Source organism: Hyla sarda, chromosome 2 (genome assembly GCF_029499605.1).
Source record: "Hyla sarda isolate aHylSar1 chromosome 2, aHylSar1.hap1, whole genome shotgun sequence".
Classification (NCBI taxonomy): Eukaryota; Metazoa; Chordata; class Amphibia; order Anura; family Hylidae; genus Hyla; species Hyla sarda.
This window is the reverse complement of record NC_079190.1, coordinates 239237840-239265202: the sequence shown is the minus strand read 5'-3', so window position 1 is coordinate 239265202 and position 27363 is coordinate 239237840. Positions and strand designations below refer to the sequence as shown.

Genomic DNA, 27363 nt, shown 5'->3' with positions numbered 1-27363 from the left:
AATTAAATTAAACCCCACCCCCCCCTCATCCAATAACATCGCAAGCATGAAGAGTTGAGCCAAATCAAAACTACCCTCTGTGACTTTCTTCCTTATACACATATAGCAGCCTCTACCATATACCACATCTATTTTTTAAAGTCATACTTTCCTACCAGTCCCTCACAGCTCCAGTTCCAGTGATGCCCGGCCCCCTGCTGGTCATCACTCAGTGCTCCTTCCAAAATGAGCTGTCAGAACAGCACCAGCCAAATAAGCCGCAGTGTTTTCCTGCCTCGGTAAGAGATTGGCTGAGTAGGCAGGTCCTGCCAAGACTGCTTATCTTGGAGTTAGCAACAAGCGATGACCAGCAGGGGGACAGGGGTAAGCAAGTATGATGATTTTACTGCATCCCCAGCATAAGTTAAAGCAAAAAAATTTGGTGCTGGAGTACCCTTTAACTGCTTCCCAAGTTAACAATGGGTTTCAGGTTAACATTCATTACTAGCATACTCCAGAAGTACTGTGTAAAATGTTGAGGAGGAAGTGTAACTGGTGAGGCATGGAGACCTTGTACTGTCAACGGCAGCCACCTAGACTTATTGAGACGCTGCCCAGCAAGCAGTGTTTTCAGAACTTATTTATTAAGGATTTTGACTACCTGAGAGACTCCCTGATAAATAATTTCATTTAGAAGCTTTTTTTTAGCTAGCAATTCATGTTTAGTTTTATCTTTTCAAAACCTGTCATTGTAAATGACTATGAATCAAATAAAGTCAGCTAAACATACCTGACACAGCACTCCACCGCACGAAACCAATGGAGCATTTCATTATGAAGAGTACAGAGCTGTAGGCATGAAAGGAACACCTTTTCCGCATCACTATACCAGCCTGCATCTGAAAGGAAGCCCCCTGCAAAGTAAAACAAACATATTCACAGTTACTTACAGTGGGGAGAACGGCATGCAGTGTAAATTGTCAAAAAGTTTGCATAGACAAATCATTAACAATGGTTGCAGTTTTGTTAGGGTTGTGTCTGGGCACTATTGTCCGTCACAGGATAGGGGATAAGCATCTGTTCTCCAAAACAGGGCCTCCAGACTCTCAAAGAGTGCACACACACCATTAGTTTCTATGGGAGCCTAAATGCTGTACACTGTATCTTCGGCTCTTCCCCATAGAAATGAATGGAGAGCACATGCTTTCTCTGAGGGCCGGGGCCCTGTTGTGGAGATCGTGAAGGGTTCCATCAGTCAGACCCACCTGTGATCAGATACTTCTTCCCTATTCTACATTTCACTGTGCAACCCCTTTAATATTGGGATAGTATTATATAGTTTCATACTCGGACTATATTGGTCTGGCTTACCAACATTTCATTACCTTGGTCTTTCTGCCCCCCCACACAAAAGTGGATGGGGAAAAAAAGAGCCTTGGGACTTTGTTTTCAAATAACATATGCCAAAAAGTTAGAGCTTTCAGTTTTTTTGTTATAAAATGGGTACGTTTACATCTGAGGAAAGTATGGAAAAAGTCAACCAAACATTGTACTTTTACTAAAAATATAACATGCAAAATTATAGAACGGAAATTCCCCAGCTCTTTGAATAACTTTGCTTTTAATATGTATTTAAGTATAACTAAATCACCGTTTTCAGCATTAAAATAAATAAAATAAAAAAGGCAAAGATACAGAAAAACAATGTGTTGTCTTTAATAACTTTAATGTAACTTTAATAACCTAAACATGTATTGCAGTCTCTGATCGTGGTGGTCCCAGTGGTTGGATCCTTGTGATCAAACCTATACTATAGAAAGGGGATAAGTGTCTCCCATTGAAATACCCCTTAAAAGGGGTACTCCCGTGGAAATTATTATTTTTTCAAATCAACTGGTGCCAGAAAGTTAAACAGATTTGTAAATTGCTTCTATTGAAAAATCTTAATCCTTCCAGTACTTTTTAGGGGCTATATACTACAGAAGAAATGCTTTTCTTTTTGGATTTCTCTGATGTCACGACCACAGTGCTCTCTGCTGACCTCTGCTGTCCATTTTTGGAACTGTCCAGAGAAGCATATGTTTGCTATATTTCTCCTGCTCTGGACAGTTCCAAAAATGGACAGCAGAGGTCAGAGTGCACTGTGGTCATGACATCAGAGAAATCCAAAAAGAAAATAATTTCTTCTGTAGTATATAGCCCCTAAAAAGTACTGGAAGTATTAAGAGTTTTTAATAGAAGTAATTTACAAATCTGTTTAACTTTCTGGCACCAGTTGATTTAAAAAAAAATAAAAAAATAAAAAAAAACTTAAAGGGGTACACCCGTGGAATTTTAACAGTTTGATCAACTCATTTGATCATTACAGATCTGAACACAAGACTTCTTACCAAGAACAAAGCCGATCTGGATTGCCTTTTCTTTAACGTGAGCATCAGATTCTGCTATATATGAGCAACGTCTACTAAAAGAATACGCCAATACAGAGGCAACCTTAACTCCATGGTCCATTAGAGCTTGAAAGCAGTGATGCAGAAGATGTCTGTAGATCACAAATAGGGTGGGGGTTTAAGAAAGGAAAACATTTATTTTAAATTAACACAAAGAAAACTTGACTTTTCAGGATTAGATAAACATAGATTTTTTTCCCCAAAAAACAGCGCCAACCTTGTACTCAGGTTGTGTGTGGTGTTGAAGCCCCGTTCCATTTAAAGGGGTACTTCGGTGGAAATTATAATTTTTTTTTAACCCCTTTGGTGCGGAGCCCATTATGATTAGAGATTAGTGAATTTACAGTAAATTCGATTCGTCACAAACTTCTCAACTCGGCAGTTGAGGACTTATCCTGCATGAATTAGTTCAGCTTTCAGGTGCTCCGGGGGGCTGGAAAAGGTGGATACAGTCCTAGGAAAGAGTCTCCTAGGACTGTATCCACCTGAAAGCTGAACTAATTTATGCAGGATAAGTAATCAACTGCCGAGCCGAGAAGTTCGTGACGAATCAAATTTACTGTAAGTTCGCTCATCTCTAATTAGGACCTTAAGGAAGGGAGCATTTTTTTTTTATCAAATCTGACCTCTATCACTTTAAGCATTAATAACTCTGGGATGCCTTTACTTATAAATTTGATTCCGAGAATGTTTTTTCGTGACATATTATGTTAGTGGTAAATTTTCGGCAATACTCGCATCATTTCTCGGTGAAAAATTCCAAAATTTTTGGAAAAATTCCATAATTTTGAATTTTTCTAACTTTGAAGTATGCTGCTTGTAAGGAAAAGGGACATATCAAATAAATTACATATTGATTAACATGTACAATATGTTACATTTATGTTGTCTTCAAAAAGTAAAAACATGTCAATTTTATGATGCTGCTATCAGAGGGCTTCAACGTAAAGCAGTAATTTTCCAATTTGTCACGAAAATTTCAAAATCAGAATATTTCAGGGACCAGTTAAGTTTAGAAGTGAATTTGAGGGTCTTTATGTTGGAAATCCCCTATGATGGACCCCAATATGAAAACTGCACCCCTCAAAGTATTCAAAATGACATTCAGAAAGTTTAACCATTTACGCGTTTCACAGGAATAGCAGCAAAATGGCAAAAAAATCAAAATCTTTTTTTAAACTAACATGTTATTGTAGCCCCATTGTGTTCATTTATACAATGGGTAAAAGGTAAAAAGGCCCCCCAAAACTTGTAATTCATTTTCTCTCGAGTAAGGAAATACCTCATATGTGAATCTAAAGTGCTCTGTGGGTGCACTAGAGGGCTCAGAAAGGAAGAAGCGACAATGGGATTTTGGAGAGCAAATTTTGCAGAAATGGTTTTTGGGGGGCATGTCGCATTTAGAAAGCCCCCAGGATGTCAGAACAGTATATTAAAAAAATAAAAAAACACATGGCCTACTATTTTGGAAACTACACCCCTCAAGGAACATAATAATGGGTAAATGGAGTCGTTCTACCCCACAGGTGATTGACGAACTTTTGTTAAAGTGGGACGTGAAAATGAAAAATTTGATTTTTTTAAAACACTAAGATGCTGGTGTTACCTCAAACTTTTCATTTTCACAAGGATATAGGAGAAAATGCCCCCCAAAATATGTAACCCCATTTCTCTCGCGTAAGGAAATAATAAAATAAAAAAAATACATACATTTCTCAATAAAATGCTGGCATTACCCCAAATTTTTCATTTTCAGTAGGGGTAACCGGAGAAAAAGCCCCCAAAAATTTGTAACCCCATTTCTTCCGAGTATGGAAATACCCCATATGTGGCTGTAAAGTGCTCTGCGGGCGCACTACAATGCTCAGAAGAGAAGGAGCGCCATTGGGCTTTTGAAGAGAGAATTTGGTTGGAATGGAAGTCGGGGGTCATGTGCATTTACAAAGCCCCCTGTGGTGCCAGAACATGTGACCCCATTTTGGAAACTACACCCCTCCCAGAATTTTATAAGAGGGGCAGTGAGCATTTACAGCCCACAGGCATTTGACAGATCTTTGGAACAGTGGGCTGTAAATGAAAAGTTTAATTTTTCATTTGCACACGGACCACTGTTCCAAAAATCTGTCAGACACCTGTGGGGTGTAAATGCTCACTGAACCCCTTATTACATTCCGTGAGGGGTGTAGTTTCCAAAATGGGGTCACATGTGGGGGGGGTCCACTTTTCGGGCAGCATGGGGGCTTTGTAGACGCACATGGCCTTCAATTCAAGCCCAATTCTTTCTCCAAAAGCCCAATGGCGCTCCTTTTCTTCTGAGCCTTGTAGTTCGCCAGCAGAGCACTTTACCTCCACATATGGGGCATTTCCATACTCGGATGAAATGGGGTTAAACATTTTGGGGGGGGGGGCTTTTTTTTCCTATTACCCCTTGCGAAAATGAAAAATTTGGGTTAAAAAAATAAATTTCATTTCCACGTCCAACTTTAAGAAAAATTTGTCAAAGACTTGTGGGGTGTTAAGGCTCACTATACCCCTTGTTACATTCCTTGAGGGGTGTAGTTTCCAAAATCGGGTCATGCGTTTATGTCAGAAATGCTGTAACTATCAGTTACCCCTGTGCAAATCACCAATTTAGGCCTCAAATGTACATAGTGTGCTCTCGCTCCTGAGCCCTGTTGTGCATCTGCAGAGCATTTTACGCCCACATTTCCATACTTTGGGGGTCTTTTTCTTTTACCGCCTGTGAAAATGAAACGTATGTGCCTCCAGCTGTTGCAAAACTCCCAGCCTGCCAGGACAGTCAATGGCTGTACGGTAATACTGGGAGTTGTCGTTTTGCAATAGCTGGAGGCTCAATTTTAGAAACACACTGTCATATGACACGTTTTTAATTTTTATTTGGGGGGGGGTATATGTATATGTAGTGTTTTACTTTTTATTATGTGTTCGTGTAGTGTGGTGTAATGTTTTTAGGGTGCATTCACACAGGTGGGGGTCACAGTGAATTTTCCGCTGGGAGTTTGAGCTAGTTTGAGCTGCGTAAAATTTGCCGCAGCTCAAACTTGTAGAAGGAAACCCACTGTAAACCCCCGCCCGTGTGAATGTACCCTGTACATTCACATTGAGGGGGGGGGGGGGGGGGGGGGGAGGGGCCAAACCTTCAGCTGTTGCAAAGACCGTACATGCTGGGAGTTGTAGTTTTGCAACAGCTGTAGGCACACTGGTGTGGAACCACTGAGTTAGGAAACAGACTCTAGCTCAGTGATTCCAACCAGTTAGCCTCCAGCTGCTGCAAAACTACAACTCTCAGCATGTACGGCCTTTCAGTGCATTCTGGGAGTTGTAGTTTTGCAACAGCTGGAGGCACAAGGGTTGGAATCACTGAGTTAGGAAACAGATTCTAGCACAGTGTTTCCCAACCAGTGTGCCTATAGCTGTTGCAAAGCTACAACTCCCAGCATGCACTGACAGCCGAAAGGCATGCTAGGAGTTGTAGTTATGCAACAACTGGGGAAGAACAGTTTTGAGACCGCTAAGTAGTGGTCCCCAAACTGTAGCCCTCCACATGTTGCAAAACTACAACTCCCACCATGTCCTTTGGCTGTCTGGGCATTCTTTGAGTTGTAGTTTAGCTATTTTTAGAAGGCCACAGCGATCACTTACCTGCGATCTTCACTGCAGCCTCCTCCGCCGCACTCCTCCTGATGTCTCTGCCGCTCCCACTCCGGTAAGCAGATTCTCTCCCCCCCCCCCCCCCCCTCGCATGCTGGGAGTTGTAGTTGTGCAACATCTGGAGGGCTACAGTTTAGAGACCACTGTATAGTGGTCTCAGACTGTAGCCCTCCAGATGTTGCTAGGCAACTCACCGGCTTCCATCGGATCCAGGGAGCCGCATCACCGTCCTCTTCTGCCGCCGATCACCGCCACCCGCTGCCGATGGGTAGGTGGATTTTGGCACCGGTCCTCGTCAGTTACCCCGTTCTTCCCAGCCTACGCTTGCGAACGACCAATAGAAGGTATAGGAGGGGTGGCACCCCTGCCACCTCACTCCTATTCCTTCAGGGGGATCGTGGGTGTCTTGGACAACCCTAATCACCGGAGACCCGTATGACCCGGAATCGTCGCAAATCGCCGGTGTGAATTCACCGGCGATCGCCAACATGGGGAGGAGTCTAATGACCCCCCTGGGCATTTGCGCGGGGTGTCTGCTGATCGATATCTGCAGTCATCCCGGTCCGGTCTTCGACTGGCAGGGACCGAAATTCCCATGGGTGTAAAGGTACGCCCTGGGTCCTTATGTACCAGGGCATCAAGGCGTACCTGTACACCCTGGGTCCTTAACTGGTTTAAAAAAAAAAGTTTTCAATCGGAGTACCCTTTTAACCCCTTAAAGGGGTACTCCACCCCTAGCATCTTATCCCCTATCCAAAGTTGTCAGATGGCGGAGGTCCTGCCGATGGGGACCCCCCGGGATCTCCTCTGCAGCGCCCCGCTATCATTACTGCACAGAGCAAACTCGCTCTGTGCGTAATGACCGGCGATACAGGGGCCGGAGCATCGGGATGTCACGGCTCCCCCCCTCAAGTCTATGGGAGGGGGTGTGATGGCCACCACGCCCCCTCCCCTAGACTTCTATTGCAGGGGCGGGTCGTGACTTCACTATGCTCCGGCCCCTGTATCGCCGGTCATTACACACAGAGCAAGTTTGCTCTGTGCAATAATGATAGCGGGGCGCTGCAGCGGAGATTCTGGGGGGTCCCCAGCGGTGGGACCCCGCAATCCAACATCTTATCCCCTATCCTTTGGATGCTAGGGGCGGAGTACCCCTTTAAGGACTCAGGGTTTTTTCGTTTTACCTCCTTACCTTTAAAAAAAAAAAAAAAATAATAATTCTTTCAATTTTTAACCTAAAAATCCATATGATGGCGTTTTTGTTTTTTTGCGCCACCAATTTACCGTATTTTTCGCCATATAAGACGCTCCGGCATATAAGACGCACCCAATTTTAAAGGAGGAAAATCTGGAAAAAAAAAGATTCTGAACCAAATACTGTAGTAAAATATTTTATATCAGTATAGTTCCCTCACAATAGTTGGCAGTATAGTTCCCCCACAATAGTTGGCAGTATAGTTCCCCCACAATGGTTGGCAGTATAGTTCCCCCACAATGGTTGGCAGTATAGTTCCCCCACAATGGTTGGCAGTATAGTTCCCCCACAATGGTTGGCAGTATAGTTCCCCCACAATGGTTGGCAGTATAGTTCCCCCACAATGGTAGGCACTGGCAGCTCCCCCCACAATAGTTTGCAGGATAGTTCCCTCACAATGGTAGGCCGCTCCCCCACACACACACACACACACACAATGGTTTGCAGTATAGTTCCCCCACAATGGTAGGCAGCTCCCCCCCTCCACCCCACAATAGTTGGCAGCATAGTTCCCCCACAATGGTTGGCAGCATAGTTCCCCCACAATGGTTGGCAGCATAGTTCCCCCACAATGGTTGGCAGCATAGTTCCCCCACAATGGTTGGCAGTATAGTTCCCCCACAATGGTTGGCAATATAGTTCCCCCACAATGGTTGGCAATATAGTTCCCCCACAATGGTTGGCAATATAGTTCCCCCACAATGGTTGGCAATATAGTTCCCCCACAATGGTAGGCACTGGCAGCTCCCCCCCACAATAGTTGGCAGTATAGTTCCCCCACAATGGTAGGCAGCTCCCCCCCCCCCCCCCACAATGGTTTGCAGTATAGTTCCCCCACAATGGTAGGCAGCTTTCCCCCCCCCCCCCCCCCCCCAGTGGTTGGCAGTATAGTTCCCCACAACAGTTGGCAGTATAGTTCCCCCACAATAGTTGGCAGTATAGTTCCCCCACAATAGTTGGCAGCTTTCCCCCCCCCCCCCCCCACAATAGTTGGCAGTATAGTTCCCCCACAATGATAGGCAGGTTCCCCCCACAGACATACAGCTTCCAGCCATATACAGTGTACGGCTGGAGGCTGTATGCTGCCCTTACAGTGTTCCGGTCACCGCTCCTCTGGCCCGGTGTCACAATCTACTGCTATGGCCTATGGACCATAGCAGTAGGTGCCGGGACCGGAGGAGTGGTGACCGGAACACTGAAGATTACACGCCGCCTGTCACTCACCAGGCCCCGGTCGGCGCGCGTCTTCCTCCGGTGCCTCTATGGTTGTACGCACGGGACGTCACGGACATCCCGTGCATACAACCATAGAGAGGCGGAGGATCGCAGGCGGACCGGAGGAGGGCGCGCATCGGCCGGGGAATGGTTAGTGACCCGCGGACATCCTTATGTCCCGAAAAGATTTTTCAGGACACAGGGATGTCCGGCATAGGAAAACCTATGATTATCTGCCCGGGCCGGCTCCTGTGTGCGGCTGCAGGCGGGGGCCGGCCAGTGCAGGTAAAAACTAATTCATGTATACTAAAAACCAGGGTGCCTCCAGCTGTTGTGAAACTACAACTACCAGCATGCCCGGACAGCCTTTGCCGGTCCGGGCATGCTTGGAGTTGTAGTTTCGCAACAGCTGGAGGCACCCTGGTTTTTAGTATACAGTTATTACTAATTCCCCTGCCCGGCACTGTATGTTCTAGTCCTAGGGCAATAAACATAGCCGGTGTGAGGTGAAAAATTCACCGGCAGTCATGAGGCTGCTGCGGGCGGGGAGCGGGTAGTGAGCGCTGTACCGCACCGCCGCAGCCTCTGTACTTACCGCTGACTTCCCGCTCTCGCCCGCAGCAGCCTCGGGCGTATATTCGCCGTATAAGACGCACCAACTTTCTCTCCCCCCCCCCCCCACGTTTTGGGGAAGAAAAAGTGTGTCTTATACGGCGAAAAATACAGTACTTTGTCATGACATTAGTCATTGTACCCCAAAATCTACGGCAAAACGAAAAAAAAAAAAAAAGTTGTGCGACAAAATTGAAGAAATAACGCCATTTTGTAAATTTTGGGGGCTTCCGTTTCTACACAGTACATTTTTCGATAAAAAGGACACCTCTTTATTCTGTAGGTCCATACGATTAAGATGATACCCTACTTATATAGGTTTGATTTGTCCTACTTCTGAAAAAAAATCATAACTAGACGCAGGAAAATTTATACATTTAAAATTGTCATCTTCTGACCCCTATAACTTTAAATTTTTCAGCGTATGGGGCGGTATGAGGGCTCATTTTTTGCACAGTGATCTGAAGTTTTTAGCAGTAACATTTTTGTATTGATCGGACTTAATTGCTTTTTATACATTTTTTCATGATATAAAAAAAGTGACCAAAAATTTTTGGGGCGCATACGCCACTGACCATGCGGTTTAATTATATATTTTTATAAATCGGACATTTCTGCATGCGGCGATTTATTTTTATTTACAGGTTTTTGTTTTTTTATGGGAGAAAGGGATGATTCAAACTTTTACTAGGGAAGGGGTTAAATGATCTTTATTCGCTTTTTTTTATTTTATTTGCAGTGTTATAGCCCCCATAGGGGGTTATAACACTGCACACACTGATCTATTACATTGATCACGCTGCGGCCCCACATTATAGAATGGGAGTGGACTCGGGGCGTACCAAAGGGGTTAAACAGATTTGCAAATTACTTCTATTTAAAAATCTTAATCCTTCCAGTAATTATCAGCTGCTGTATGCTCCACAGGAAGTTCTTTTCTTTTTGAATTTCCTTTCTGTCTGACCACAGTGCTCTCTGCTGACACCTCTGTCCATTTTAAGAACTGTCCGGAGCAGGATAGGTTTGCTGTGGGGATTTGCTCCTACTCTGGACAGTTCCTAAATGGACAGAGGTGTCAGCAAAGAGCACTGTGCTCAGACAAAGGAAATTCAAAAAAAAGAAATGCCTCTGTAGTATACTGGAAGGATTAACATTTTTATCTAGAAATAATTTACAAATCTGTTTAACTTTCTGACACCAGTTGATTTAAAAAAATTAAAAAAATAAAAAGTTTTCCACCGGAGTGAATGGAGTCAAGTTGTAATACCACAACCCACCTGTTTTTGGATAGCCTCTTTAATTTTCAATCTATAAATGTACAAGGGGTTGTCTTATCACAAGCCATGCCATTTAAAGGTGCATGTCCTGCTCCTGATATTCCTTGCAAAGATGACAAAATGACTTTGCAGGAGTACCTCTAGTGCTTTTATGAAAAATTACTATTGTGCACAATAGTAATTTTTCCAGGTCACTTTGATTTCGAATTTGACGATTAAATAGCTCTCCTTCATAGCACCCACCCTCCAGCACAATAAAATTCTGCATTGCTGGGTACTGCACTGAAGACAGGTGTTATAGAGACAGAGCATGGATTTCAGCCTAATAATGCAGGCTGGAAGTGATGAGTGGGTGTTTATTGAAAATAAAGCTTAGTCTTTTATATTTTCAATAAAGTTTAGTCTTTTTTATTGAGGGGGGGGGGGGACGAGGGGTCCACCCTCTATTTTCCAAAGTCATCCAGATACAGATACTATGTATTAGCAGCCTGGCGCTATCAGGGTGAAAATGGCAATCTATTTTGGCCCTCAGCCTAATAATGCCAATCTGCTACCACCCTATACTCAAACCGTAATTTTTGATACTAAATAAGGGGGGGGGGGGGTTGCATTAAATTTCTTACTTTGGTTTCATGTAATGTTGCATTACATTTTATTTAAAAAAAAAAAAAGGCTAAGACAGTCTTCAAAGCAATGCATCAGCAAAATATACCAATACAGTCTCATTTTTAGGCACTGTAAACTTAGTCTAGACAGTCAAAATGCACCAGATTTAATCACAGGGGCTTATGTGGTTTGATAATTTGGTGCATCTATATATTGTTTAGACTAAGCATTATCCACCTTTTAGTTGCCTTATTTCACGCCAAAAACGTGTGCCAAATTTTTGGGCCAAGAGGACGATCTCAAGTCACACCCCTTTTCTGACAAGCCACAACTCCTTTCTGCAAACTAAAAGTAAGCAGGAATAAATCTGCCCCACATTTCTAATAATTGGGAGCAACATGAAGAACGTGGTACAATGTGATTTCCAATTACAGATTGGGCTCACCTACCTTTTATCTAATGCACGTAATACTTTAGCAAAAACTTCCAATTCACAGAACTCACTTCCAAGCTGGCAAAGTCTTCCTTGCTGGTAAAGCTGAAAGAAAATAAAGGAGGAGGTTTAGCATCTATATTTAAGAATCGCAAAGAATGTATATTAACAAATTGGTGTTTCCCAAACAGTCCAACTCCCAGCATGCCAGGACGGCAACAGCTAGAGGCACCCTGGATGGAAAATATTGGAGTAAATGCTACTTTACATCCAAACAGGAGGAATGTATTGTAGTGTGTAATGTACGTTTTTACCCGGTTTCCCTTGCAGTGGATCTGATGTGGCTGGGACTAATTTGTCTAAAGGTTTATGGCCTTTCATAAATTGTATACAGGAGCAGTAGTGACCATGTTGGTCAGACTATGTATAAATGTGGTTCATTGGGCATAAATTAGAGACTGATTACAAAAGTTGCAAATTATAAATTGATGACCACTGGGGGGGGGGGGGGGGGGGGCATATGGTACTCACAAATGCAGTGGAGTGCAAAACTGCTCTGTGAAAGGTTGCAGCACAGCTTGCTTTAACTTTTTGGGGGAAATTTTACACACACAAAACGAAATATATAAAATATTAAATAAGGTAAAAGGAGGGTCTTATTAACATAGGTGACCAAGCATCGAAGATCCTGGGTGCAGGTGGGAGAAACAAGCATCACTGCAGCACTCCACCAATCTGGGCTTTATGGCAGAAAATCCAATTGTCCATGTGTGCTAAGCTTAAAGGGGTACTCCGGCCCTAAGACATCTTATCCCCTATCCAAAGGATAGGGGATAAGAGGTTTGATCTCGGGGGTCTCTCATGCAGACACCACCCTGTGGCAGCTGCAAAGAGCGATGTTTGCTCTGTGTCTGAAGGATCATCACTATAGGGCCGGAGTTAAGATGACGTCACGACTCCGCCCCTTGTGATGGAATGCCCCGCCCCTCAATGCAAGTCTATGGGAGGGGGCATGACGGAGCAAGGGGGCGGAGTTGTGACTTAACGAAACTTTGGCCCCATAGTCGTGACCCTTCAGACACGGAGTGAGAAAAAAAAAAAATAAATAAAAAATAGCTCTGTGCAGCTGCCACAGGTGGGTGTCTGCATGAGAGATTGCGGGGGGTCGCCATGATCAAACATCTTATCCCCGATCCTTTGAATAGGGGATAAGATGTTTTAGGGCTGGAGTACCCCTTTAAGCCATCATTCTCAAGAACACTGGGAGGCTGTGGGCATTGCCAGTTGAGTTTCAAATAGTAGGTTAAAGGGGTAAGCTGCCGATAAACATCTTATCCCCTATCCAAAGGATAAGGGATAAGATGTCTAATCACGGGGGTCCCGCCACTGAGGACCCCCGCGATCTCCGCTGTGGCACCCCAGTGGCACCACACCCCCTCCATTCATGTCTATGGGAGGGGGCATGACTGCTAGTACGTAGCCATCACGCCCCCTCCTATAGACATGAATGGAGGGGGCGTTGTCCCACAGCGGAGATTGCGGGGGTCCTCAGCGGCGGGACCCCCGTGATTAGACATCATCCCCTATCCTTTGGATAGGGGATAAGATGTTTTTTGGCTTAAAACACCTTTAAGGGTCGGAATACTTATGCTTTCCAACCAGGGTGCCTCCAGCTGTTTAATAACTCCCACTCCCAGCATGCTTATACAGTCAAATCAGGCATGCTGAGAGTTGTAATATTGCAACAGCTGGAGGCTGGTTGTGATAATTTAATTGATGATGATAATTGAGATATGTTATGGCCACATTTTTGTTTTTTCCTTTTCAATAAGCTAGCTTAGATTTCTATCATTAACCGCTAGTGAGTGCACAATGATCAAGGAAAATACATTTGTTTTATTGACTTTATTTTAGCACAAGCCTGCAACATAAAATGTTAAGAGTAAAAAGGACTTTCCGAATATATCGCACAGCATACCGATAATAAAGTGCATTGTTCGAGTTGACTTTTTGCTTGTTTAGTTAGACAATGTATAAATCTAAATGCACTACAGACCATAGGATCTATTTGCCATGAATTTTCAGTCGTTGTGCTTTGGTTGTATAAAATGTGCATGGGATGAATGGGGGTGGGAGTTTTTTTTTAATTTTTGGGAAGTTTTGGAAAATATAAAATAAAAATTACTTTATTTAAAACGTACACATCCCTTAGGGCAGTGGTCTCTAACCTGCGGACCTCCAGATGTTGCAAAACTACAACTCTCAGCATGCCCGGACAGCCAACGGCTGTCCTGGCATGCTGGGAGTTGTCGTTTTGCAACATCTGGAGGTCTGCAGATTGGAGACCACTGCTTTAGGGGAATAGAAGAAAAAAGTTAGACATATGATACGCTTTGATCAGTCAAGGTCTCCGTGCAGACCCCCACCAATCAGGAAAACAAGTGAGGAGAAGCACGCTTCACAGTGCTCAGTGTCCAGCTTCTCTGGACAGTCTGATTTTAAGTCTACAGTGTGCTTCTCCTTGCTCGTTCTCCTGATCATAGGGGTTCCCAGCAAGGAGACCCTGACTGAGTGATGGGGGTGCTGAGAAATTGCTGAGCAGCTTCAATAGGAGTTGATGGGTTTCTGGTTCCCATACATTGTTTATTTCTGTAGTCACAACAGTGCTGATAGACTGTAAACATACAAATAACTGTTGATGGCCTATCCATTAAATAGGGGTTTTCTGGCCAAAAACTATTGGCCTTAAAATTGTCAGCCCCACAATTTTGGTATACAATACTGGTCTATTTTACAGAAGCATCCTGATTGAGAGGATGGGAGTTTGTCCTTTCTTCTGCTATCACTTTCCCTTTCTGTAAAGGGGCTCCAATTTGTAAATGTAATGACCCCAGTTTATGGTTACGAAGAGTTCTAGATGACAATTCTGGGTTTGTGTTTTGCATGACGCACTGAAACCTATTGTTTTACACAAACCTAAAGGTCACTTTAACTTTGATGTGTTTACATAGCCTGCCTTTTTATATTGATGATATTGTAAATCTTCATTTGTTAAAAAAAAAAAAAAAAATTCTAAAAAAGGAAATTTGACATAAAATACTGGTCCAACATAACCCAAATGAAGCATTGGTGTAACTAGGGGAAACATGTCTATCACAATGCAACTTATTTATACAGAATGCACCACTGTGATATATACTTGTTTTTCTGCGATTCCTCATATAGAAGCCTATGGGTGAGGAATCCCATTATATGGGGGGAGTTTTATCAAAACCTGTGTAAAGAGTGGTGCAGTTTTCCATAGCAACAAGATTCCTTTTTTCATTGCTGAAAAGGTCTCTGAAACATGTAAGAGGCTATCTGGTTGCAACTGCTTCCGGTACACAGGTTTAGAGAAACCTCCCCTCTATACACTGGGAATGGTTAAAGGGGTATTCCAGGAAAAAAGCATTATATATATATATATATATATATATATATATATATATATATATATATATATACACACACACACATATTATATTATATAATGTTTGTTCCTGGAAAACCCCTTTAACCATCCCCAGTGTAAATTGTTACATATATTTATCATTTATCTCAACTGGCTGCAGAAAGTTAAACAGATTTGTAAATTACTTCTATTAAAAAGTCTGAATCCTTCCAATAATAATCAGCTGCTGAAGTTGAGTTGTTATTTTCTGCCTGGCAACAGTGCTCTCTGCTGACATCTCTGCTTGTCTCGGGAACAGCACAGAGTAGAAGCGGTTTGCTATGGGAATTTGCTTCTACTCTGGACAGTTCCCAAGACAGGTGTCATCAGAGAGCACTAAGACAGAAAAGAACAACTCCATTTCAGATGCTCATAAGTACTGAGAGGATTACGTTTTTAATAAAGTAATTTACAAATCTATGCATTTGATGAAAGGTCACATGACCTGAAACGCATCATGCCTGGCGCTTATTCCAAGGATTTTATCTACATGTCTTATTGAAGTCTCTCCATGTCTAAGATTTTAACGTGATGAAAATAAAAGGTGAAGTTTCTTATCCGCTGGCATCTACCTGCTTTCTTCTTCTAATTTACAAATCGGTTTAATTTTCTGGAGCCAGTTGATATATAAAAAAAAAGTTTTTTCCTGGATAACCCCTTTAAAGCTTTTCAGATTTATATTAGGAAATCCTCCCATATATAAAAGAAGAAATGCTCAACTGCAACATGAACACTGACAACATTCTTACTAGTTCTGGTACTGCTCTTATTTTCACATGGCCTTTTAACACTTTAGTAGGGTCAGGTATTAAAAAAAAAAAAAAAAATGAAAAGTTAAAGCCCTAACTTCTGCTGGTATTATACATAGCGGTCATCTATTGGATGTAGTCTGAACCTGCCACCTGTCTCATGGGCCCCAGACACTACACAGGGAACTCAGTGGATTTATATTCCAAATAGGGCAGAAGAGTCAAACTGCAAGTAACAAATCACCAGCATAAAAAGTAAGATTTGGTAAGTGCCGTATGTAATGAAGATCTTATCTAGTGTAGCACAAGAGGGTGATAAGATCGCTATTAGTGTGCACGGTATGGTAATAATTCTCCAAATAATCAGCTGGTTTTCTAGACTCAGGACTGCATTAGTTTTCATTATTATTATTAATCCTTCAGACAGGCTATCAATAGAAGATGAGAGGGGTTCTGACTTGAACAGACCATTCATGCAATGCATTTTAAATTTTTATTAAAATTATTATTTTTTTTAACAATGTTTACTTTTGCCCGATCTTGCACTGCTGGTAGCGGTGGTGCGAGGTATCTTGGATGGCCCCTACTAATAGTACAGCAATGCAAAGACTATCAAAGTAAATAAATAACTAGGAGGCTGGAGCATTCACATTAGCATTAGCCACTAACAGCTGATTGGTGAGCGTACAAGGAGTCCGACCCCCGACAGTCTAATATTGATGGTGTATTCTGAGGATAGGCTATCTTATAAGGCGGAATAACCCCTTTAAACAATACTTGAAGTGGCATCCTGGCCTGAGGCATTTATTGCCTATCCACTCGATAAGTGTTAAAAAGCTAAAGTAATGCACTTGACTTTGTGAACATCAATCATGTGCCCTACTGTTATGATTAGAGTCAAGGGCACCAATCTAGCTGTTGATCACTTATCAAGTGGATAGGCATGCCCATATACATTTAGCACACTTGAGTCCCACGAATAAAAGGGGTACTCCGCCCCTAGACATCATCTATGTTTAGAACACTGGCATGCCATGCCCCCTCCATTCATGTCTATGAGAGTCACGTTGTCACTCTCTCTCCCATAGACATCAATGGAGGGGGCGTGGTGCGACATCACCCGGGGGGGGGGGTGTTTGAATGATGTCATGACCCCCGATGCGATAGGGATAAGATGTTTAGGGGTGGAGTACCCCTTTAAATTTAACGGTCCACTGCTAGCACACCGTCGTATATATACTGCCAGAAAATTGCAATCGCAGTAAAGAAGAATCATTCTTTCTGAGGTTTTGAAGAATCACAGCAAAAACACAGCCAAAATGGAAATTAGTGTTTTGCTGTACATTTATGGCAAAGTTGTTGTTATAAAGTATAAATGGTACTGCATAAAGAAAAAAAAAAAAAAAAAAAAAAAAGGAGGAGGAGGAGGAGAAAAAAACGAAAAAAAAAAAAAAAAAGCGAAAATGAAAATTAGCCATACCCTTGAGGAAAAAAGGCCCATCTGTGAGGGGTTTAAGGTTCATACATAACCCAGTGCAACTATATATAAGTTATTAAGTTGTATTTTAAGCCATACAAATATTGGAATATAATACATAAAGATAGAAAAAAAAATATATAATTTCTTCCAATCAATAGTATGCCCGATTGCACACATTATGGCATATAAATGTCTTCAACCAGATAACCAAAATGTATGTGAGAAAGGGAAGCTGGTCATTGCAGTAATGTGTTTATTCATTTAAGCAGTTCTTAAACAAACAAAAAAAAAAAAAAAAAAAATAATCAAAAAATAAAATTCGCCAAGCTCTTGTAGTATCATTAAAGACATGATTACAACTGCTGCAAACTCATGAATATAGTATAGGCCAATAGCTCTACATCAAAAGGGGGGAGAGTGTGGCTTTAAATATGGTTGACATGTCAGGGTTTGCTTTTATGTAGCATAAATCAATCACAGTGATGACATTTAATAACTGTTAAAGTGGTACTCCGGTGGAAAGCTATTTCCAGATTTGTAATTTTCTCCTATTTAAAAAAAAATCCAGTATTAATCAGCTGCTGTATACTAGAGAGGAAGTTGAGTTGTTCTTTTCAGTCTGACCACAGTGCTCTCTGCTGACATCTCTGTCCATGTCGAAAACTGTCCAGAGCAGGAACAAATCCCCATAGAAAATCTCTCCTGCTCTGCTTTCTGCTGACACCCATGTCAGGAACTGTCCACTGTGGTCAGACAGAAAACAACAACTCAACTTCCTCTATAGCAGCTGAAAAACACTGGAAGGATTAAGATTCTTAACCTGTTAAGGACACAGGGCATACCTGTACGCCCTGCGCCCGCTGCCATGATATAACGCAGGGTCAAGAGCTGACCCTGGGTCATGTCTGGTCGGTCCAGACACCTAGCAACTGCTGGGATTTGTGGCTAATACCGGACCTCACCGATCACGATGATGACCGGAATTAACCCCTTAGACACTGGGATCAAACTGTAATAAAAATGCTTCCCGGCAGCTCAGTCGGGCTGATCGGGATTACCGCAGTAAAACCACGGTGTCACGATCAGCTGAGGACACATGAGGAGGGTCCCTACCTTCCTACTGATTGGTCCATGCACAAGATCCAGGCTGGAGTTAATAAATGTGACTTAACCCCTTCCCTAATAAAAGTTTGATTCACTCCCCTTTTCCCCCACCATTTAAAAAAAAAAAAAAAAAAAAACTTTGTAAATAAAAAATATAAAACACGTGGTATCGCTGCGTGCGTAAATGTCCGAACTATAAAAATATATTGTTAATTAAACCACACGGTAAATGGCGTACACGTAAAAAATTCCAAACTCCAAAATTGCGTATTTTTGGTCACTTTTTATACCATACAAAAAAAATAAAAAATAAAAAGGCGATCAAGAAGTTACATCAAAACAAAAATGGTACCGATAAAAACTTCAGATTATGGCGCAAAAAATGAACCCTCATACATCCCTGTATGCGGAAAAAAATAAAGTTATAGGGGGTCAGAAGAGGAAATTTTTAAACATTAATTTTCATGCATATAGATATGATTTTTTACCAGAAGTAAAACAAAATCAAACCTACATAAAATTGGGTATCATTTTAATCGTATGGACCTAAAAAATAAAGGAGGTGTGCTTTTTACAGAAAAAAATAAAAAATGAAAAAAAAGCACTGCATAGAAACAGAAGCCCCCAAAAGCTACAAAATAGCATATTTTTTTTAAATTATTATTATGTCCAATAAAAATATATATACATACATACATACGGTATTTTTGGGGGTTTCGCCTAAATTTTTTGGTAAAAATTACTGATGTCATTACAAAGTACAATTGGTGGTGCAAAAAACTATTTTTAAAAGGCAAGGATGAAAAAACGAAAGTGCAAAAAATCTGTTTAACTTTTTGGCACCAGTTGATTTTAAATAATTTGTTTTCCACTGGAGTATCCCTTTAAGCTCCGACACCTCTGGGGTGTAAAAAAAAAAAAAAAAAAAAAAAAAAAAAAAAAAAAAAAAAAACCTCAAAGAAGAGACAAATCTCTAAAATTGGATTAGCAATTTAGGGCCCTATTAGATGGCCCGCTGATCGTTGTATACAAGTGTCAATCACGTAAATCAGTGCTTACTTTACAGAGCCAATTACTGAGTATCATACTGAAAGAGCCCTACAAAGGATAGCAGGGTTAAAGGGGTACTCGGGTGTATTTTTATTTTTATTTTTTTTAAATCAACAGGTGTCAGAATGTTAAACAGATTTGTACATTACTTTTATTTAAAAATCTTACCCATCAGCTGCTGTATGCTCCACAGGAAGTTCTTTTCTTTTTGACACCTCTGCCCATGTCAGGAACTGTCTAGAGCGGTTTGTTATGGGGATTTTCTCCTGCTCCGGACAGTTCTTGACATGGACAGAGGTGTCAGCAATGAGCACTGGTCAGACAGAAAAGAACTATACAACTTCCTGTGGAGCAAACAGCAGCTGATAAGTACTGGAAAGATTAAGATTGTTAAAGAAAAAGTAATTTACAAAATCTGTTTAACTTTGACACCAGTGATTAAAATAAAAAAAATTCCAGCGGAGTGCCACTTTAATAATTACTGCCATCACTTAATAGCCACATGTCCCTTATTGCACGAGAAGATGTGCAGCAGATAATACACACAAGGATTTTTATTTTATTTTATTTTTTTGATGGGTTAAAAAAAAAAAAAAAAAAAAAAAAAAAAAAGAACTGATCAGCTGAATGCTGGCCATATAATCGCCCCGTGTAATAGGGCACTTAGTTTTCAAGCAGCGTAATTGCATGTAAAAGGTTATTGCAGGAAGGCATAAACAAGTATATCAGATCATCAGGAAAATATATCACAGTTCATGAGGAGTTCTCCTCTGGAATGGGATCTTCTTCCTAAACTGCCGTGTGACGTCTGGGCCCAGTGTGTCATGCTGCTGCTCAGCCACTGTCTTAGGCGGGACATTGCTGTGGTCAGTGATTGGCTGAGAGACTATACTATCTATATAGAGATATAGATAGTATGACCCGCTGGGTACAGAGGTCACTCTGGGCCCAAACATCACACTGCAGCTCAGGGAGAGGTTGGCAGCCAGGGCAACAGCAGGGCACTGAAATGATTGAGGAAGAAATTATAAAAGGGGGATCAGGAAAAAGCAAATATATTAAAACAAATTCAATGCCAGGTGAAACACAGAAAGATAAAGGTAAACTCCCCAGTACAGGTCACCTGTCACCTTCAGGAAGAAGTACAGTACCGCCTACAAAAAAAAATAATCAACATAGACAAATCAGAGGGTGGTTATTAATGGTACTTATTCTGATTGGGTGACAGTTACTAGTGGGGTACCACAGGGGTCAGTCTTGGGTCCTGTCCTATTTAATATAGTTATTAATGACCTTGTAGAGGGGTTGAATAGTAAAGTAGCAATCTTTGCAGATGATACTAAACTCTGTAAAGCGGTAAACACAATAGGAGGACAGTGCACTGTTACAAATGGATCTGGATAGGTTGGAGGTTTGGGCTGGGAAGTGGCAGATGAGGTTCAACACTGATAAAAGGTAATGAACATGCCGGAAGAAAAATCCGGGCTGGGATTATGTATTAAAGGGGAGCACACTTGGGAATCTTAGTTAACAGTAAATTTAGCTGTAGTGACCAGTGTCGGGCAGCTGCTGCCAAGGCAAATAAAATCATGGGGTGTATCAATAGGGCATAGATGCACATGACAAGGAAATAATTCTACCGCTGTACAAATCACTAGTCAGACCACACATAGAATACTGTGTACATACTGGGCACCAGTGTACAAGAAAGATATAGTGGAGCTGGAGAGGGTTCAAAGACGGGCAACCAGAGTAATACGGGGAATGGGAGGACTACAGTACCAGAAAGATTATCAGAATTGGGGTTATTTAGTTTAGAAAAAAGAAGGCTTAGGGGGCGACCTAATAACTATGTATAAATATATCAGGGGACAGTACAGAGATCTCTCCCATGATCTATCATACCCAGGACTGTAAACATAGAGGATGCCCCCTTGTTAAAGATAGAACGAAAGAAGGTTTCCTACAGCAGCACAGACGGGGGTTCTTTACTGTAGAGGGCATTGATATTATGGTATTCTCTGCCAGAGGAGGTGGTCATGGTGAATTCTCTAAAAGACTTTAAACCCTTAAGGACTGGGTTTTTCTGTTTTTTGCATTTTCGTTTTTTGCTCCTTGCCTTTAAAAAATCATAACTCTTTCAATTTTGCACCTAAAAATCCATATGATTGCTTATTTTTTGCGCCACCAATTCTACTTTGTAATGACATCAGTCATTTTGCCCAAAATCTACGGTGAAACGGGAAAAAAAAAATCATTGTGCGACAAAATTGAAAAAATAAACGCAGGTTTGTAACTTTTGGGGGCTTCCGTTTTACATAGTACATTTTTCGTTAAAATGACACCTTATCTTATTCTGTAGGTCCATATGATTAAAATGATACCCTACTTATATAGGGTTGATTTGTCGCACTTCTGGAAAAAAACTCATAGCTACATGAGGAAATTAATACGTTTAAAATTGTCATCTTCTATAACCTTTTTTATTTTTCCATGTATGGGGCGGTTTCAGGCTCATTTTTTGCGCCGTGATCTGAAGTTTTTAACGGTACCCATTTTTGCATTGATAGGACTTATTGATCAAATGTGAATGTGAATTTAAATGATATAAAAAGTGACCAAAATGCCCTATTTTGGATTTGGAATTTTTTTTGCGCGTACGCCATTGACCGAGCGGTTTAATTAACGATATATTTTTTATAATTCGGACATTTCCCGCATGAGGTGATACCATATGTTTATTTACACTTTTTTTTTTTATGGGAAAAGGGGGGTGATTCAAACTTTTAATAGGGGAGGGGGTTAAATGATATTCATTCACTTTTTTTTTTCACTTTTTTTTGCAGTGTTATAACTCCCATAGGGACCTATAACACTGCACACACTGATCTTTATCATTGATCACTGGTTTCTCATAGGAAACCAGTGATCGATGATTCTGCAGCTTGACTGCTCATGTCTGGATCTCAGGCACTGAGCAGTCATTCGGCGATCGGACAGCGAGGAGGCAGGTAGGGACCCTCCCGCTGTCCTGTAAGCTGTTCGGGATGCCGCGATTTCGCCGCGGCTATCCCGAACAGCCCACTGAGTTAACTGGCACTTTTTACTTTCACTTTTAGCCGCGTGGCTCAGCTCTGAGCGCGCGGCTAAAGGGTTAATAGTGCGCGGCACCGCGCGCTATTAGCGGTGGGTCCCAGCTTCACTATGACACCGGGCCTGCCGTGATATGATGCGGGGTTACCGTGTAACCCGCGCGTTATATCACGGGAGCAGGACCAAAGACGTACCTGTACGTCCTTGGTCCTTAAGGGGTTAAAAGGGGTCGGGATGCATGTTTGTAGAACATAATTGCAGGTTATGGATTGAAGATCTATATCAACAGTGGCGTTGCTAGGGTTGGCGTCACCCGATGCGGTAGAAAATGGTGTCACCCCATACCTACCTACCTACCCCCCCTCCACATAACGTTTTTAGCCTGTTGTGACAGATGCCACTGGTGTAGCGCATTGTGAAAAATTCCAGTATAATAATTAAATATACCAATTGCCACAGAATGGAAAAGCGCTAAAGAGGTTTTCACCATTTAAAACTAACTCCCAGAATTACTTAAATGGGTACTCCACTGGAAATTATTTTCTTTTGAATCAACTGGTGCCAGGAAGTTAAAATCTAAATCCTTCAAGTAAGTAATTTACAAACCTGTTTAACTTTCTGGCACCAGTTGATTCAAAAGAAAATGTTTTCCAGTAGAGTACCCCTTTAAGCAGTGGTGAGGTTATGCTGGGAGTTAAGTTTCACTCATCTTAACTGCAGAACTTACAAGTGACTACAGCTCTGATAGGATATAATGAGGAGAATACACAATAATATCAGTTACTACAGGTGACGTCTTCGCTATAGTGAGGAGAATACACAATGATATCAGTGATTACAGGTGACGTCTTCTCTATAGTGAGGAGAATACACAATGATATCAGTGATTACAGGTGACGTCTTCTCTATAGTCTTTCCTTATCTAATTCAGATGGAACATACCACCGGGCATTCTCATCCTCTATATGAAAATAATAATAATTATTATAAACCTGCCAGACACTGTATCCTCTAAATATAATAAACTAGTATACACTAGGGCTGCACGCTATATCGCAAAAACAATTGAATCGCGATTTTTGTCATATATCGATATGGCCCCCGGGAAAATTTGCGATTATCTGCCCGGGCGGATCCCGTGTGTGGCTGCAGCGCGGGCCGGCCAGGGCAGATAAAAACAAACAAATTTAAATATTAAAAGTCTGTGTTTCCCAACCAGGGTGCCTCCAGCTGTTATGAAACTACAACTCCCAGCATGCCCGGACAGCCAAAAGCTGTCCGGGCATGCTGGGAGTGTTAGTTTCACAACAGCTGGAGGCACCCTGGTAGAGAAATACTGATCTAAGTAAAGGGTGCAGAGATAAAAAAAAATATAACATTATGCTCACCTCTTCCCGGTCCCTGCAGCTGTACACCTTCGTGCGATCCCGGTGTCTCTATACAAGCTGTAGGACCTTTACCTTCAGCCAATCACTGGCCGCAGTGGTGTCACATGTCAAGCCAGTGATTGGGTGAAAGGTAAAAGTCCTCAAAGGTCTGCAAACACACACAAACCTAGCATGTGTGCTGCAAGGGAGGAGGAATGTGACGGGAATATGTGACAATGAGTGGAGGGGGCAGAATGTGACAAGAGGGGGGCGGGGGGGGGAATATAACAAGGGTGAGCAACACCTCCCCCCCCAGAACTCCCACATCACCCCTTTTTCTCTGTACCTGGCTGACTGGTGCAAACTGGTTGCTGGCTGGCTCGGCTGCTCCAACTGTCCCCGGGCTCACTAGTGTGGGCCTGATCAGTGCGGACGGAGCGTCTTGTTAGCGCCGTCCATCTAGCTCCGCCCGCTGACGTCCCGTCACAAGCCGGTGTGAGGTGTTTTTTTGCGCCCCCGTAGATCCATGCGTCCGCTCCTCCCCCAGCTCTCCGAACATTTCCGAAGCTAGAACTGGGGGAGGGCAGAGCAAGGGGAGAGAGAAGGTTCACGCCCCCTCCCTCATCTCCCCTCCCTGAGCTCGGCTGGACGCAGATCTCTACGGCATGCCCCCTCCCTGAGGACATAGATCGCCACGGCAGGTCCCCTCCCTCATCTCCCCAGATTCTGAGGACGTAAATCTCCACGGCAGGTCCCCTCCCTCATCTCTCCTCCCTGAGGACGTAGAGCAGTGCTCCCAATGAGCTCTGTGTGTAAATGGGGACATACTGCACGGGCTCTTTAGCCCGTGCAGTATGTCCTCCTTCAGTCTGTACAGTATGTTCCCCTTTAGCCCCTGCAGTATGTCCTCCTTCAGTCTGTACAGTATGTTCCCCTTTAGCCCCTGCAGTATGTCCTCCTTCAGTCTGTACAGTATGTCCCCAATTTAGCCCGTGCAGTATGTCACCCTTTACACATAGAGCTCATTGGGAGCACTGCTCTATGTCCTCAGGGAGGGGAGATGAGGGAGGGGACCTGCCGTGGCGATCTATGTCCTCAGGGAGGGGGCGTGCCGTAGAGATCTGCGTCCAGCCGAGCTCAGGGAGGGGAGATGAGGGAGGGGGCGTGAACCTTCTCTCTCCCCTTGCTCTGCCCTCCCCCAGTTCTAGCTTCGGAAATGTTCGGAGAGCTGGGGGAGGAGCGGACGCATGGATCTACGGGGGCGCAAAAAACCACCTCACACCGGGACGTGTGCCGGAGCTACGGGGGGGTGGTTGGTGCCGTCAGCGGTAACTGAGGACAGGGGGGGGCTTGGAGCTGCCAGCGCTAACTGAGGACGGACGGGGGGGGAATTGCTGGTCGGAGCTAACTGAGGACGGGGGTCACAATGCCACTGTATATCAACTCAGTAGGGACTCATTAGGGTTATAGGTTGAACTTGATGGACTCAGGTCTTTTCTCAACATTATGAACTATGTTACCTCCAGCACTGCCTCCAGTGTCCATGTTATTAGACTACCTAATTCCTTTAGAACACGGGGGGCGGGGGTGAATGCCATCTGGACCTGGTGATTTGTCTATTTTGATTATTTTTTTGTAGACGGAACTGTACTTCTTCCTGGGTTAGACAGGTGACCTGTACTGGGGAGTTTACCTTATCTCACTGTATTTCACCTGGCATTTCATTTTCCTTGGGGAATACAGTGGTGACTACTTACGGTGGCAGCGGTGACTAGTTTATAACTTCATATCTTCACCATCCCTGGGGGCAGGAGCGTCCCCCGGGGATGGGGAGGACAACAATTTTACCCTATATAATGCTTGACAAAGCATTATATAGGGTAAAATCTGATGATTGGTTCCCTTTAATATATTTGCTTTTTCCTGATCCCAGTTTATAATTTCTTCCTCATCCTTTCAGTGTCCGGCTGTTGCCCTGGCTGTTAACCTCTCCCTGAGCTGCAGTGTGATGTTTGGGCTCAGAGTGACCTCTGTACCCAGTGGGTCATACTGCCTCTCAGCCAATCACTGACCACAGCAATGTCCCGCCTAAGACAGTAGCTGAGCAGCAGTATGACACACTGGGCCCAAACGTCACGCTGCAGGCGATAAATCCCCCCCCCCCCCCCACCTTCCTAAAATGTCTAGGTCACTTACCAACTAGTACAGAACTGCATACGTGAAGTATACAGCAGCACATTGTTCTGGTAAGATACATCTGAGATATTATGCTTTACTGTATTTGTTTTTTCTTTATGTTTAACCCCATAAGGACAAGCAATGTAAGTGTACAGTGTTGCAGCGAGTAACCCCCTTCCCAAAATACAGTTTATGATCCTACACAGTGAACAGTGTAAACGTTAAAGAAAATACAAACATGCCAGAATTGCTGATTTTAGGTCACAAAAAAAAATAAAATTTGAAAATCAAAAATAGCAAAAATCGAAATAATTGTATTGATGAAAACTACAATTCCTGCGACCTGCTGTGATGGTAAATTACTACGTGGGAACATTGGTGGCATTGCGCTCCACTCTTCAGCCAGCCAAGATCTCTGTCCATTTCTTTGAATTGGTACAATGGCACATACATAGTCGTCTATAACAGGGGATTTACAAACTGCATCCTTTGATGCAACTCTGTTTCACCCAACAATGAAAACACAGCTTTATTTGGAATACACAATATAGCATAAAAGACAGAAATAGCCTCAGGTGTCTGAAATACTGGGGACCCTATCAGAAGACGCACAGAACCCTGGGTCAGAGCACTAGACCAAATTCATCATCAGCCATTCAACAATTACCAGGCAGATAATGATGAAAATAGAGGACAGTTCTTACTTAGCGCTACAACTTGTGTGCCCCCGGGTGCCCCCAACACTACGTGTCACACTGTCTGGCACATTGTGTTAGTGCGCTTTGTGTCTGCTTTCTAGCACCTACTAATTATCAGAACAGGACAGACAGCTATCTGGAAAGGTCTCTCAATGGGGACACGTTCATGTCATATATGCTGACCTCAAGGGAACATTGTAAAGCTGGGTTTAACAGGACATTCTCCTACTGTAATTCATACCGAAAATTCACATTTACATTGTGTTGCTTTTCCCTTATATGTAGCTTTATCATAAGTTTCAGCAATTCAGGATTTCTATAGAAACAGCTCTAGGGGAATTTTCCAGAATATTCTACTTAAAATAAAATTGTAAAGTAAAAAAGTCACACGAACAGTTCCTCCTGTATTATTCTTGCAGTACCGTACTATATTACCTTTGGTGTATCTTGCAGTTTTGTTTTCTAGAACAGTAGGAATTTAATGTCACACACAATAGCAGTTTAACATTTAATAATGCACAGAAATGTATTAAAGCGTACCTGTTTAAAAGTTAAAAACTTGCATGGTTTTGTTATATTAACCCTTCAGTAGTGACAAGGTGATTTTAGTGTTCTTACTGCTGCTGCTATTGTGCTATTAGTCCCCTCCATGGCA

The 27363-nt window shown here is 42.6% G+C and overlaps 1 protein-coding gene across 1 annotated transcript in view; it reads right to left on the bottom strand.

Moving 5' to 3' along the window:
- Window positions 1–27363, bottom strand: part of APPBP2 (amyloid beta precursor protein binding protein 2) — an 83265-nt gene that overhangs the window by 31258 nt on the left and 24644 nt on the right. Inside the window, exons 2-4 of the mRNA XM_056556711.1 lie at window positions 11516–11604; window positions 2370–2521; window positions 770–893 (exon numbers count right to left, since the gene is read on the bottom strand). Of these exons, the coding sequence (XP_056412686.1) occupies window positions 770–893; window positions 2370–2521; window positions 11516–11604 (365 nt within the window). The remainder of the gene's footprint in view (window positions 1–769; window positions 894–2369; window positions 2522–11515; window positions 11605–27363) is intronic.